We start from the raw sequence: 16104 nt of genomic DNA on the forward strand, positions 1-16104 counted from the left end.
TACAAGGACATTAAAATAGGTCAAGGGGATGGGTACAGTCAGGGTTCCCCCAGAGGAACTGACTCAGCGCTTGGCTCTCTTATTTCATTTAGTTCACTTAAAACAATAAATACAAAAAAAAGTAGGAGCTAAAAGGTAGGCCCATTTATTTATCGCAATTCATTTTATAAAATAACCTTTCAACTCACCATAGTTAACTTACTATATAACAAGGCATACAGAACAAATTTTCAAGTAATTAATATTTTCCATTCCGCTAAGTTTGCCGATTCGCATTAACCTTTGTGAAGTAAAAAATTTTAACTGCTTATGCTGGAAAGCTAAACAATGTTCGAAAGTTATCTCTGATTCTGAAATATTATCCTGCACTGTTATCACGCCTGAATGTTTACACATGGAGGAGACTGGTGCCTTAGAGAGAGGCAGACAGATCTGCCATCTGTTAAACATTGACTGCTAACCCACTCTACAAGCAAGGAAGAGAAAGAAGGCTTAACGTCTTTTCTGCACATCTTAGCCAAGTCAATTAATATAGTTTCTGTTTTACAAATGTAATAAAGATACAAAAATTCTGACCTACAAATAAATAAAACAAAAAGCCAAATAAACTAAAAACAAATTGATCACACAGGAGACAAGATAACGAAAATTCTCCTTTGAAATTTTTAATTTTAAATGCCAGTTTTCCTTGCCCATCCAAATTCTCTTCTTGATGCCCCATTAAAAGTTCTACCTCCACTCAATTCAGCTGTCTACTGCATGGAAGGTTCTATGCTAGTTCCTAAGAATATAAGAATCAAGTATGCGATCTTTATTCTCATAGTCCTTGTAGTTTTAAGTGGAAACCAGAGAATTAAAAGATGGATTTTCATAGACAACACAGAGTCAGAATTAACTTTATATGGTGGGATATGAATTCACTTTTAGAAGCAAAGAACGTCTGAGTTGGGCTGAACTACAAATGGGAGTTCACAGAAAGATTAGGAGGGGAAAGAACCCCAAGCAGGAAGAGCGGCACACGCAGCAGTTAGAAAACAACACGGTATCTGGAGAATGGCCTCCCCATGAAACATCCCCTGCCCAGCCCCCGTGACCCACTCAAAATCCCTGCTGTGCTTCTAGCCACCACCACACAGCTCAACACTTAACTTTTTGAAACTACCTCAGTATTTTTATAAGTATTGTTGGTCAGTACCTTGCTTAGCACTAATTATTTCTCAAGGGTTGTTATCTCCTCCCCATCCACAATACAAGCTCCTTGAGGATGGGAACCATGGCGTACTGCTCCAGTTGCCCCACAGTCCTTAGCACAACAACAGGTGCTCAAAGCATTTTTGCTAAATTATACACTGCATCTTTTCACATGTAGGTGAGAATGCTTTGTGGATACAAGGGGTACAGACGTATTTCATCGCTTTTTTTCCAATGAAACACCAACTATCACAAAATCCAATTAACTTAGATGCCAAAATGTTGCTTTAGAGGTATCATTCATACCAAATGATATCAATATTTTTAAAGTATAATTTACTATCATTTAATATCAAATGATATTAAGATTTTTTTAAAGGCGGTGAGTTTTCAATAATGAAATACTGTTAAGTTTAAGAGGTGACAGAGGAGAGAATAATAGGCGGTTAGTCTATGGATTAGCCCACAGGCTCTGAGTCATGCTGCCTAAATTCAAAGCCTAGCTCCACTGTATTTGAGCTAAGTGACTTTGAGCGATTTGTCACTTCGAGGCCTCAGTCAGTTTCCTTATTTATAAAGTAGAGATACTAATCAGGGGATTGCTACAAAATTTAAATACCATGATCCATCTAAAGCTCTTGGAACAGTGATGACTAAGCTATTATTAGTTAAGTAAACATTTCTGCTGAAAGAATTTATCTCCTCTAAATTACTAGTCATTAAAATATGTTAGCAATACAGAAATCATACTTACAGAAAATCATCCCTTATGTTCCCATTAAAAGTGCCACACAGACCTAATGTTCTTCTTTTCCATGTACTAGTGAGCTGAATATAAATTCTTTCCCCATCTATAGCAAACAGAATCTTTAAGCCAAATGTGGTTTTTAGGAGAATAAATAAGGATGACAGAGTTTGAATTTCAACAATTCCTGCAGGAAAAGAACACACATAAATCAACTTGGAGACTCATAGGCAGTGTTCTGAAAGGCTAGCGTATAACACCAGGACTCTTCTTCCAAGAGACTGGGACGTGGGGAGGCAGGCTTGCAGTTCCTGCCCCGGTGCTCCAGGGCCATTTGTTGCCACCTGTGCCTGCTTTCTTTTCTCCCATTGCCCTTCTGTCCCACCTTTCTGGGTCTTCAGCAGATATTTTTTTTTTTTTTTTTTTTTGTTAGGAGATCAGCCCTGAGCTAACATCCGCCAATCCTCCTCTTTTTTTGCTGAGAAAGACGGCCCTGGGCTAACATCTGTGCCTATCTTCCTCCACTTTATATGGGACGCCGCCACAGCATGGCTTACCAAGCAGTGCGACGGTGCGCGCCCGGGATCCGAACCAGCGAACCCCGGGCCGCCGCAGCGGAGCGCGCGCACTCAACCGCTTGCGCCACCGGGCCGGCCCCATTCAGCAGATATTTTTATAGGCTGTCAGGTCAATACGTAATTTCAGTTGGCAAGCATCTCATGGCAGGGGGCAGTAGGGGACAGTCCTTAGACATCTGAAATCTGATCTCTTTCGCTTAATGTGTATGTGAGTGTGTGCGTGTGTGCGCGAGCGCGTAAATTTTTCCCCAAACCGGTTATGATTCAATCAGGAAGTAGCACTTTCCTCAAAATTCCCCATTCCCTTGAGATTGTTAGCAGCGAGGGGGAGCACAGCACTTAAGAAACACCATTTTATGAGACACCTTTAGAGACAAGAAACTTGTGTTCAAAACTGAACGAATGACTTTTGCTGCCAGAAAAGTTGCTTTTCATGCTCTTATATCCCTGTCACAATTTCTGCCATCAATCAGGCCACCAAACCCAGAAATCTCAGAATCATTCTTTGATCACTTCATCTCCCTCATTGCCCTTCCCCCGCCAACCTCAATCCAATCCGTCACCAAGTTCAGAGGACTTTTTTTTCTAAATAACTTTTCAATCTTTCTCCTTCTTTCCACCTCTACTGTCACTGCCTTAGATCAGTTCCTCCTCATTTCCTGCATGCTCTACTTTAATAACATCATAACTGTTCTCCATGTCTCCTAACATCTCTCAAAGCTGCTTCTACACTGTTGTCATAGAAGTCTACCAAAGAAAAAAAATGACTATTTATTAGTCTTATTAAAACTCGTTATTTGGTAGAACCATAAGAGATTGTCATCTTTGTACATAAAAATGGTCAAATAAAATGATAATTTCATACTCAATTTCATATCAGGTTCAATGTCCTTAGCAAGACACTGAGAAGCATGACCATGTAATTTGTAATACAAATCGGGACGTTTCTGAGAGTGAGAGAGAGTGTTATTAATAACTATCCTGGAACATAGGCAGGAATAGGGCCATCCCAGGAAAACCAAAATGTATGACGCCCTGTATATAAGGCCTTCCCCAATCTCATCCCCACCTATTTACCTCTTCTCATCTCTGGACATTCTCCACTTACCCTCTTCATGCTGTGGCAATGCCAAACTAGTCATCATTCCCTCTAAACGTACTGCACGGTTCTACACGCCCTTGCTATGCACAGAATACTCCCCAGTCTGCTTCATCCTGGCAACTGCTCAGCCTTAAATGCCCAACTAGACATCCCTTCCTTCAGAAAACTTTTCTGACCATACCTGCACACCCCTCCCCGATGTTAGGTGAGCCGCATTCACTTAGAGCCCCAAAGTCCCTATGCATATCTTTGAGTTTATCATATTTTGTGTAAGTTGCTATTTACTTGTATCTCTCCCCTTCCAAACTCTAGGCCTCTTGAGATAAACACCAGGTCCCAGAAACATGGTGATCTCCACTACGTTTAGCTGAGGACCTAGAGGCATGTGTGCACTCAATAAATGTTAGGTTAGTCAACCAATGGAAGAAGACTCCACTTAGGTTGTTTTGTTGTTGTTTTTAATGTAAGGAAAGTACACCATTAGCATTGCTTCTTACCATTCAGATTGAAGCCTTGGTTAGGACTGGTGAGGATTTGTCCTCCCCTACTAAGGGTCACTTGTTTGTTAAAATCATCCTCCAGAATTAGAGTTATAGACTGAAGGCAGACCAAGCCAAGGTTCTGCATAAAAATCAAATATCAATTAAAGGAATGAGAGAAAGAGAGACATAGAATCAGACAGGGACGATGGGAGAAGGTGAGGGAGAGAAAGAGAATGCACATAAGAATTTCTGGTACATAGAAAGCTTGAGTTACTACAATCTTAATGATAAAATAGTTACAACATCTTAATATGAATCTTATTTAGTCCCATTACTAATAAAATATACCTCTTCATTGTACATTAAATATACCATATTCATTAAATATACCACATACGTGCATGTACTTTACATGGATCATTAAATAAAAATCTTTTCAATAAAGTGCCAATAATTATGTTTTCCACAGCACATGTCAAAATACCTCTCCAAATTCATTTGGGGTATATCAGACATGAAAAAATTCAGTATAAAAAAGAACAAAGGAATTAAGATTCTATGTAGAAAGCTAATTCAGACTCTGACTTACTGCAAAGGAAAAAAATCAAACTGAGAAGAAAAAGCAAATAAAGTAGTTTGGAATTTTGTCGGAAATAGCCATTTTACATTGGGATAAAACTATAAAATTAAAGATTGTGGCAAAATTTTGACTACCTGATTGAGAGAGATGAATGGAAAGATCTGGGTTTTTTTATTTACAAATTATTGATGTGTTTATTTCAAGAAAAGATCTAAAATAAATATTCCAGTAGGCTAAGAAATTCACCATATCTATTTAGAATGATATGAAACAAAACCTGTTCAATTCTGTCAAAAATCATCTCTTTAAAACAGTGGTTTTTGAAGTAACCAAAAACTTAGGTCCATTGTGCAATCATGTATGAAATGTTCAAAAAACTCTACATACAAATACCAGTTTTAAAGAAAAATGCAATTAAATATCTAGTATTTAATCTATGTTATATTTGTTTTCATATTTTAATATCTCTGAAATCAGGATGCATCATATAATCAATGGTATAACAGATTAATTATCAAAGTTTTTTCTTTCTTTGTAGTATATAGAATAATGATGCCTCTTAACAATCAATGGTGTCTCAGTTTTGAAGAAAATGGCTATACCCATTCATGTTACCCTTCTTAATCTAGATATGAGGTTTGAGTCAAAAAAAAAAAAAAGAACATTCCTTTGGTCATTTTGAGATGTTCTCACCTGCTCGCAGTGAGCTTTCTGCAAAGTCATTGTGAATTTATCTTTTCCAGTCCCTTTCACAAGGATGTACTGACACATTCCAGTGAAAGAATAATGTCGACCATCAAAAGTTGTAAAATGAGAATCACCCACAACGGAGCATTGAACTACCGAAAAAAAAAAAAAGAAGAGAAAAAGGAGAAGGAGGAGGAAGAAATTATGTTTATTCTTAAAAAGCAAGGAAGGAAGTCAACTTACGGTAAATATCCATGCATCAAAAAAAATAGCTAAAGTGTTTAAAATTTACTAAATTTTACTAGTTTCACAAACATTAAATTATGTAATTCAATTTAATTTAAAATTTGTTAAATGATAGCTCTGCCACATAATTTTAGGTTTTGTAATATTTATATTATTTTAATAAACTTTTACCAAAGTTGCCTTCTCAAAGCTATCCTTTATTCAATTTCCCATCTAGCCTCCGAATACTTGGATTTATAGATCATTATATCTCTTGTTATATATGAAATGACCTCAAAAATCAGTGCTATCCTACTCCCCAATTTAAAGAAAATTGAGACTTTTTCTTTAAAAACATTTTAAAAGATTACCTGGACAGTCATGTTCAGTGCAGTTCCAAACTCCACCGACACATACACTAAATGAAATTATAAAAATATTAATCTACTGGTACAGAGAAATTGTATTATTTGTATCAATTTATTGATTAATGTACCAAAATATATCATGTTTATAGATTCAGAATAATCTGACTTGAAAAACATCTCTGCAAAAGTTCAATTAATTGATAAATTTGGGTTGGCCAGCATCTAAATTATTATTTATTGTGTGTCATACTTAAAAATCATAAAGATGATATAAAGGGAGTTCAGAATAGTCAAGAACAAGCTAAGCAAACAGAGAACTTCTGTTTTTGTCTTTCTCCCATTGCTTAAACGGAAAAAGATCAAACACACAAAAAGTATTTACCTATGTCATTAGAGAGATATACATAAAGAGTTAAGATTAATAAGTTAACTCACTACTAAAAATTAAGAACATTGGTTTTGAGGATCATCAGACATTAAAGAGAGAGAAAAGGTATCCTCTTGTGTAAAATAAATTCTGCCTTCTATCATCAAAAAGATATGCGTGTTGGAGGACAGAAGCAGAGTCTTTGAAAGGCAGGAACTCAAATCAGTATCTAAGTACAGGGCTAGTTACCCACACACACGGATACCAAAGGGAAAAGAGCCTGATGGCATTTAGACCTCTGTTTCTTTTCAGACTGCCCTGGAGGGATTTAATATTTCCCTCTAATAGTCTTAGCTACCTAATTTAATAAGAAATTCTAAATGTCTCCAATCGTGCCCAAAAATTGATGATATGGAGAGTCACTTTTTAAGGTATTCACTAGAGAAGGTTAGGAGGACCATCAAGGTCTAGGAGTAAAAATATGTGCAAATTAGTGATTATGAATAACAAGAAAATGCAACAGACTCAGAATATCGATATAAGATTTTATGGAATTACCTAGGGAAGAAAGAAGAATTATGTCATAAAAAATACATAAATGTCCCCCCACCCCTGTATAGATTTTAAATAAAATGCAAACTATGTCTTGGAATTTTGGGGAGAAAATCAGTAATAAGTAGATTCCTTTAAATACATGTCATGGTAGAGTTGTCAACTTGCCGGGTATCCAGAAATAACTGGCTGTACATTGATCACATACCATTCAGTACATTCTTGTTCAATTTTTGAACCAACTGAATAAGCTAATCCATGAAAACTACACGGGCAATTTTCCAAAGAGATGCAAGTCCCATTGTCCATTATGAGGCCTATTTAAGAAAAATATATGTCAAATTCTCAAAAGAAATAATAAAGATTTATTCTTTGAATACAATAATTCAACCAACTTTTATTGAATATTTGCTTATACTAAGTACTGAAGTACAAATTACTTCCAAGGAGATTACCAACAACCTGGTTCTGTCTCAATCAGTAGGTACCTTATAAGGGTCTATTAAATAAATTAAATTAAGTGATTTTCAACTTTATTATCCCATGACTTGCCATCAAAAACTCAAGGTTCATCGTACAGAATAAGGGTAACTAGTGTCTCCTTGCTTTTGAGGGAAGAAGGCAGGAAAGTAGGGAGAGAGTATATTCTTGATTTAATCTCTGTTTCTCTCAAAATGAGAGATTTACACTATCAGACAGATAAGGAAGAGCCAGGCAGTGCTACTCTAAGGACTAGTACAGTGGACCTGCATTTGTTACTTCTCTGTAATGAGTAAAGGTGGTTGAGCCAGAATGGAAATCAACCATACTATTAAGCACACTGTTTCATTCAGCTGACCCTCATTTTTCAGAGTAAGACTTTCTAGATGAAGGAAGCATTGACATACATTTTGGTGCATGGATTTATATTCTAGTGCAAACTCCTTATCTCACCATTGACTGGTAACAAACAGTTCAGGCCCAGCACGGGTCCACAGATCATATGCTGAGTAGCACTGACAGAACAATGGACTAAGGTCAACAGATCTTATTCCAAGTAGTCCTCACTCATGTTAAGTATGTAACAGTGGAAAATCACTTAACATCTCTGAGATTCTATTTTTTTAATCTATAAAAACAAAAGGGCTTGTGTAAATCCTCATGCTCCTATAAATGTCTATCAGTATTGCAGAGTCATTCCTAAATTTAAGTCCCACCTCCATCACTTGCTATGTTATTTCTAATTTCGAATATTAAAACTATATCAGGACTAAAATTCTGTACTGCCAAAACGTGAAGGCTTTTTTTTTCTGAACTTGCTTTCATCTTTAAAAAATGAAAATATATACGTTATTAAATATCTGTAAATATTCAAGAGAACAAAAGATTTGCCATGGATAACTTCAGGACTCGAGATTCCAAATTGCCCGAGAAATTTACAAAGTAATAAGCCTCTTGTTAAAGAAAAGCAGCCATTTCTCCAAGTCACTTCAAGGACCAAATCCTGCAAGGGTAGAAAATTGCAACAGCCCTAATTTCCTGGGAGAGGAGGTTAAGAGGTGATTCTCAGATCACTGGGGACTAGTTTCCATGAGAGCAGACATGGTTTCTTTCGGGAAGCACTTACCATCTGGGCAGTAACATCCATCAAGACAATGGAGATTGCTCCCAAGACATTGTTTCTCAAATGTGCAGGTTGGTGGGCAACAACTGATACAGTCCCGGTGGACAAAGCTATCATCACACTTATCAGCTAAAATGGGCAAACAGAGGAGCTGTAAGTCAACTTTATTCACCTCTCTTTCAAAAAAATTAGTGTTTCAAAAAGTATGCAAGTTTACCAATGTTATTGCGTCAATAATAAATCTTTGCAATTTATGAGTTTTGAGTACTAGGGTAAGTTTGAGTTCTAGGATAAGCCTAAAATTAACAAAAGTCCACAGGGCTTGGAAAATAAGAAAACATACTGCATGCTGGAAAATCATCTCTCCAGTCTTGAATAGGGTACCCAGCATGAGAACAGGCTCTAGCATACTCGGTGGCTGCTCGACAATAGGTATCATCATCATCAGTTCTGGAAAGTGGAACAACAGAGCCAGAATCACACAGGAAATATTGACAGAAATCATGCCTTTGAGCTCCCAAGCACAAGAAATGCTGAGTGCATGGTGAATATTCCAGTATTAATTGATGTCAGCATGTACATAATATTATATATTATGTACAATGATGCAGAAAACACATAAACATGTGATCCCAGCTAAAAAAGGCCTAGGTAAACTGTCTTCATCAAAGTCTTTCAACAGTTTGACTACTTTTCTTTTGAGTCAAGGGACTACCTATGCTGAAAAAGATTTCTATTTTAATTATGACAATCTTCTCCGAATCCTTGTATGTATTTTTTTGTTCCCACACAAAGCCTCCCAGACCTTTTAGAATTTAATAAATCTTGTTACTCAGCTACAATTCTATCACAACAAAAGTATCAAATATGAAAATTATTTCCAAGACATCAGGTTCTTGATAGTCTACAGGCCAGAATTAAACCAACACTAATAATCCGCAGCACTTTGGAAAGACTGTATAAATAGCGTTTATCTTAAGATTTAAAAGAAGATTTTTAATTCTTTCAGGTTTAAATTACTAAATCTGGTTACTTTTATAATATTGCCAAGAGTAAATAATCTCTAATTGTTTTCTTATAATCACCCTAGAAGCTCCCCCAAACAAATACAAGAGGTCTGCCAATTCCCACAGCAGATTAAAAAGATACCTACAAAATAAGCAGAGTTTATAATAAGGTAGTGGGCTTGTTTTTCAATCCAACTCAAACTCAAAATTGAATAGTTAAATATCTTACAAGATAATGACCTTAAGAATGTTGTATTTTGTGAACCTTAGCATTTTCAATATCTCTGTTGTAAAAGCCACCCGTCTCAAATTGCACTTATCCTGTGCTACTGTAATTGGAGTCATGCAGCTTATCTCGTCCAATTAACCGAGCTTTAGAAGGGAAAAAGGACTGAGCATATAAACTTCAGACGCTCAGAAAATGTTCTAAACCTCCAAACAAGAAAAGTCTCTGAAAAACAGGGTAAGCTAAAATTGTTAAATTCCTAGAAAAACATTAAGTTTATGATTTACCTTAAAATACATACATTGTTTCCTACAATTAATGACGGTTTTGAAAGTTAACAAAGTAACTGAATATTGATTTTCCAGCCCAATGCAACTATTATTAAAATAGCTACCATTTATTAAGTGTCTATGTTACCCTAGGAACTGTACTAGGTACGTTACATATAGCATTACACGAAAACTCATAACAATTGGGCAAGAAAGAAATTATTATCCCAACTTACTAAGGGAGAAATGAATTTATTTTTCCATTTTGAAAGTTAACTTTAATAAGGAAAAAGAGCATTAAAGAATAGTTGCTTTTAAATCAGTTGACTTTGGTGTGGCAAAATTAAAATCATTTCCTTGCTGCTAGGTTTAGCATTCTTAGAAACAGGAGGGCATAAGTTCAAAGACTGGCATTGTATCATCCTTCAAATTCCAGCTGAGATGTCATCTGCTCTGTGGAGACTGCATAGGCGCTCCCTGATAACGTTAGTAGTCCTCTCCTCCACATCCACGGCACTTTGCATTTAGAGCATGTGTCATTGCTGGAGACTTGTATCTCTGCGCCATCAAAATATGAGTTCCTAGGACAGGGACCATGCCTAAGTTGTTTCTGTTTCCCCAAGGTGTGGCACAATGCTCAGTTCAGAATAGATGCTCAAAAAAAGTGTGTTGAGTTGAATTTAATACACTATCATAATCCAAGCATGAAATTAATTTGTGTTCAGCAGATTCACAATTCTATTCTGATGGTACAGGATCCTTGCAATGCAGTCCCCTAATACAAGAAATGAAGAGAATCTCCTTTAGAGGAGGAAAAAATGTCAGTAGGTCTAGTCCTGGGAGAAATATTGAGAGGAGTGAAAGGCTAACCATGGAGGATTCTCGCTTCCATTTTATCAATGCCCACTTACTCGACTGATAATGCCCTGCTCTGCCCACAAAACTGGCCCTCTACCTCAAACATATCTCTGAAGGTCTCAGCAGATTTCCACAGTAAAAGGTGTTTCTCTATCCTGCTATTTTTATTTTCCCTGGAGAAAACAATTAGGTTTCAAAATCCAAAGCCTAAGGATATCACAATCTCACAAGATAGAAATGTTAATTTCCGAACAACGAAATTTCAGATGAAGTGAACGTGGCAGAGATTGTATTTGTCCCCAGGTCCCTCTTCTTCTCTTCAGTATTAGAACCCCCAAGTTTTTGCTGGCCATATGCTGCCCAGCCAAAGACAACAACCCCAGCTGTCCTCGCATCTGGGTGTGGCCATGTTTCTGATTTCTGGCCAAAGGGTTAAAAGTGGGAGTGTGCATGAAACTTCCAGGCCACTTCCTTTAAAAACCTGCCAGCTGTCTGCTTCCTTTTCTCCCTTCCTAAGGGCTGAAATATGGACATGGTAGTGGTGAGCCAGTTTTGGCCAGGAAATTGAGAATAATACCTTAGGCCCTAGGGGATGACATAGCGATAGTATCACTGAGTCGTTGGAAAACTCATGGAGCCCACACATGGTACACACGCAGGACGACTTACCAACTTGGACTTTATATGAGAGAAATATAAGCATTCAATTTAATTTAAGCCTTTGATATTTTGGCAATTGAAGCAGCCAAACAATATCTTAACGAATAAATGGAGAATGACTTTCCCAGATCTGCTAAATGATACATCATCTCAGTCTACTTGAGAAGTGGATGCTAAAGATGATAATGATGAGGTGAAAAGACTATGGGAGAACGGTCCAGTAATGAGTCGCCATGGAATAAGAACAATTTTTAATTCCACAGACATGGCTAAATAAGGACCATGGACTCCCTACAGAGATCCTCAAAAAAGAGACTGACTGAAGGAACAGCGATATAACGATACAGCGCTTCAACAAAAAATAACACCAAATAGGGCACAAAGTGTTGTAAAATACAGAGTAAGGTCAGCACCCAATATTTTAGGCAGAGGAGGAGCCCTTTCAAAGCTCCTGCATTAGTTGATAAATCCCTAAAATTGAGAAACCATACATATATATAAAGACATAAATGCACTCTACTCAAAATTAGCAAGTATCCCAAATAAGCTTATGTTAATATCTGGAAAATATCATAGCATTCCTTATTTTTGTAATAATCTCCATTTAATTAAAGCAGAGTAGTTATAAATAAGACAATTTCATACCACCTCAAGCTGCCCTCTTTGTTCTCAACTTTGATAAACTTAAAACTCTTAACAAGCTACCCAAGACACCATTTAAGTGGTTTTACTCAACTAAAAATCAGTCTGGTTTTTTACAACGAAGTTCCCATGTGTCATTTACACTTCTGAAGATTCTTTAAAAAATGCAGATTAGTTAAAATTTCTTGAAATATTCTTGAACATTCAAGATGGCTAATCACACATGTTTGGTAAATTTTTGAAAAAAATAGTAGAAAGGACTTCAATAATGGAAAATTTATAGTAAGTTCTACATTGATGAACATATTATTATGGGTCTCACTGAATTTGTTCCCTAGACAACCACCTAGTCTAGGTGTTCTTAACCTGGGAAAGAATTCAGGAGTCTGTGACCTTGGATAAGAAAAATATTACATGTTTATTTCCACTAATCTCCAACCGAAATTCAGCGTTTCCTTCAATTATACGTATAGGTAACACATCGCAATGTTCTTAGCAGTATCTGTGACTGTCATCAATATATATCATTTTTTCATGTTTTCATTTCTCATTACAATTGCTGCAGATATCTCAAAATATTGTTTACACTCATCACTATGTCAAACCATAGTAGTTATTAGACCTGAAATGCATATAAAAAATACATATATCAGAAATTCATATCTTTTGCTATTTTGATAACTCTATTTCAATATAATTAGTTTCCTTTGTAATCTGATGTGTTTTATTTTGTGCTTTTCAAAACATTATTTTGAAAAAGAGTCCATAGATATCTCTAGACTCCTAAAAGAGATCAGTGGCACAAAAAAATATTTAAGAACTGCTGTATTCTGTTCATGCTGCTTATATGAAACACTTAGACTGTACCTGCTACCTATAAGCTTTTAATGGCTATTAGTACAGTTTATGTTTTACACTTTCCATTATATTTTGTGAACTGCTGAGATGGCTAAGTTACAGAAGTGGTTTTTGCTGTTCTTTTGGATAAAGAAAATTTTATTGCAAATACTAATCATTTCACTTACTTGCAAAGATCATTAACACAGCTGGCAATATATAAATATGGATCAATATATTCATGGCAGCTCAAAAAAGGAAACTGCAACAATATCTGACACTTGAAGAAGATTGCCTGTGCAGAGAAAGATGGCAGTCACCAGAACATGTTTAATGATATGCGTGTACTCTCATTTTTTCTACCGATCTGTTTACAAGACTCTCTGTTCTTACCAGTAAAGAGAAAGTAATTTATGCTTATAAATATAATCAATATTTTTCTAACTACGTATTTTCATAATGAGTACTGTTTTTATGAAACTAGTTACATTCACCATTTCTAAAATATCTTAAAGTTATTCCTGTTGCAGTTACATTTCCTTAATTTAATATGTGTAATTATGCAGTGTTTGCACTAAAAATGCTTAACATTAAATATACAAATACAATATATGTGTATTATATCCAATATGCCCCAATTTTTCACATCAAATTTACCTCAAATGCTGGCATTCCACTGGAGCATGGATTTGGAAAGTCTGAGGGTGTGGGTACACATTTGTTGTCATCTGGAGTTTGCACCGACCAGCTATTTGCAAACGTAGCAATGTCTTCTGTATAGTCCTCTGTGTCACACAAACACACACAAAAGTATTGGTAATAGTATCACTTTCCACAAACACACACTTCATCAACATAAACTTCCTGGTCAAAAAGTTAAACTCAGTAACTTTATAATTACCAATGATATTAGACTATAACATTACTTTAGCATAATAAAAATAAATTGAACAAAGCATAAGCACCAAATAAAATTTAATATTGTTGGAGAAGAAAAAGCAAACTTCCTTGAAGCAACACAGAAAAGGATGGAAAGTGAGTGGTACAACATGCACACCAGTGAAGCGCTAAATAGCCTACAGTTAGTCCTGCAGAGAGGAGAAAAAATATACATAAAACTAAGAAACATAAGTAAAAGTTTGGTGTGAAATTTTTAAGACAGTCCTCTCATTATATTTGACATTAGTCAGAACCTTACTAAAATTGTAGTTCCATTTTTGTGGTACACAAAAATAAAAAAAATCTTTGTTGGGCCCTTGTGGAGATTTCAGAGGACAGTCTCACAGATAATGAAAGACTGGAAAAGACACCTGGAGAAGAGAAGACTCAGAAGTGAATTCATTTCATTTGAATAGGATGAATAGTGTTTCTAAACATGCTCGGGAGAGATTGTTAACAATCCTGATACTATCTCAGCATTATACAGAGGCAAGATTCAGGAGCTACTATGCGAGCAGCAACAAACAGGTGATGGTGAGCACTCTGGACTCCCTGCTCCAAATCAAGTTTAAATTGTCTCAGCACTTGGGCTGAGAACAAGTTCAGGCCCTGACATGAAAAGCAATCCTGCCCCACAAGCAGACAAAGGCTGAATCTGAAATCTCAAGGACTTAGAACCAAATAGATGACATCTCGAAGTTCCATCTGAAACAGTTAGCCTGTAGCCTTGGCCTTTGAGCTTTAGGTTCTCCAGCACTTAGAGTTACATAGCCACAGGTCTACCGTTGATGACGAGCTCCTGCACCACTAGCATCAAAAACCTCAGGCCAAACGTTTGACCTCTCTCTCTCTGCTTCTTCAGGATAGAAAGATGTCTGCTTGCTACTAGCAACTGGGAAGATTGCGGGAGTTCATCTATAAGGAGGCTTTGCTCTCTGAGTGGAAAATCACAAACTTTATTGTGGCCTGGACAGTAGAGACTTTTTTGATCTGGCCCCTACACTCCCCTGACTCCCCTCCTCCTCCACCCGCTACCCTCAACCCTGCCCCTCCTGTATCTCCTACTCCTGTTCTCGTTCAACCTACTCTGTCGCACTGGCTTTATACTGCTCTCCACCTAAGCTCATTCCCACCTTGCCGTTGCACTTGCTCCTGCTTCAAAATCACTCTTCCCTCCAGTCTTCCCCTGCTCTTGCCCTTGCTTCCTTTAGGCCTCTGCCTAATCTGAGCTCCTCAGAGAGCCTTCTCGGTCGCATGATCTAGAATACCACCAAGACACACTGTTTTCTCTCTCTCTCCATCTCCTTTCCCCCACTGTGTTTTTCACGGCTGCTATTGCTCACAAAAGTTATATTCTAATTTGTCTCTTTATTTATTTTGTCTTCCCCTACACGAAGGGAGAGAGCTTGCCTAAGCTGTCCTATTGCTGTATCCCTGGTTTAGTACCTGGTTTACAGTCAGAGCTCAAAATACATTTGCTAAATAAACGAATGAATAAATATAAGGGAATCTTCAACACTTATTAAACAGATTATTAGAATCCTAGCGCTTTCACATTTGTCCTGTCCACTTCCTTATCTCTGATATTGTGGGAAATGTTACACACTGAACCAAGGATGGGCCTGGTCTAATATGCTTATTTTAAAAAGGAAAAACTAATGTTCCTTTTAAGTAGATTTATAGTCACATTTCATTTCAAAACATCGTCATTTTTTAAAAGTCTGCAGAATCAAAAATATTTCCTAAAGGCCCACTTAGTTCAATATTTATGCACAACTTTTAATGTGAAAACAACCCGGACAATCCCTCAGAGTTCACTTTCACTCCAGCTGTGACCACATACTGTATTTCGCTATTTTTGCTACATTGCATTAATAAAAGAGTCACAAAAATTGGTTATTATGAGACTTTAAATCCAGGTCAATTGGTGGTCTGAGAGCCTGGAAAACTAAAATTAAGGTGTTTCATATAAAATACGTTACAAACAGAGTAATTTATTGTCCATTTTGGGATAATTCAGAGAGTGAAAAGGAGGCACTATTAATTACAGTGTGGGAAAAACGAGAGTAAACCAGGCTGCTGTGTTGATGTGTAGCTAGCTACAGACATGAATTATGGATCCAGAATCTCAACTAGACAACCAATTAAAATCTTTCTCTACCCGCAGAAATTCTGAAAAGCTTCAT

The 16104-nt window shown here is 36.6% G+C and overlaps 1 protein-coding gene across 2 annotated transcripts in view; it reads right to left on the reverse strand.

Moving 5' to 3' along the window:
• OTOGL (otogelin like) overlaps positions 1–16104 on the reverse strand; it is a 135385-nt gene that overhangs the window by 97943 nt on the left and 21338 nt on the right. For both annotated transcript variants that reach the window (XM_058568844.1, XM_058568843.1), the window contains exons 9-17: positions 13637–13764; positions 13168–13274; positions 8824–8930; positions 8484–8609; positions 7086–7194; positions 5962–6008; positions 5372–5517; positions 4114–4237; positions 1946–2123 (exon numbers count right to left, since the gene is read on the reverse strand). In XM_058568844.1, the coding sequence (XP_058424827.1) occupies positions 1946–2123; positions 4114–4237; positions 5372–5517; positions 5962–6008; positions 7086–7194; positions 8484–8609; positions 8824–8930; positions 13168–13274; positions 13637–13764 (1072 nt within the window). The remainder of the gene's footprint in view (positions 1–1945; positions 2124–4113; positions 4238–5371; positions 5518–5961; positions 6009–7085; positions 7195–8483; positions 8610–8823; positions 8931–13167; positions 13275–13636; positions 13765–16104) is intronic.

Source organism: Diceros bicornis, chromosome 25 (assembly GCF_020826845.1).
Source record: "Diceros bicornis minor isolate mBicDic1 chromosome 25, mDicBic1.mat.cur, whole genome shotgun sequence".
NCBI lineage: Eukaryota > Metazoa > Chordata > Mammalia > Perissodactyla > Rhinocerotidae > Diceros > Diceros bicornis.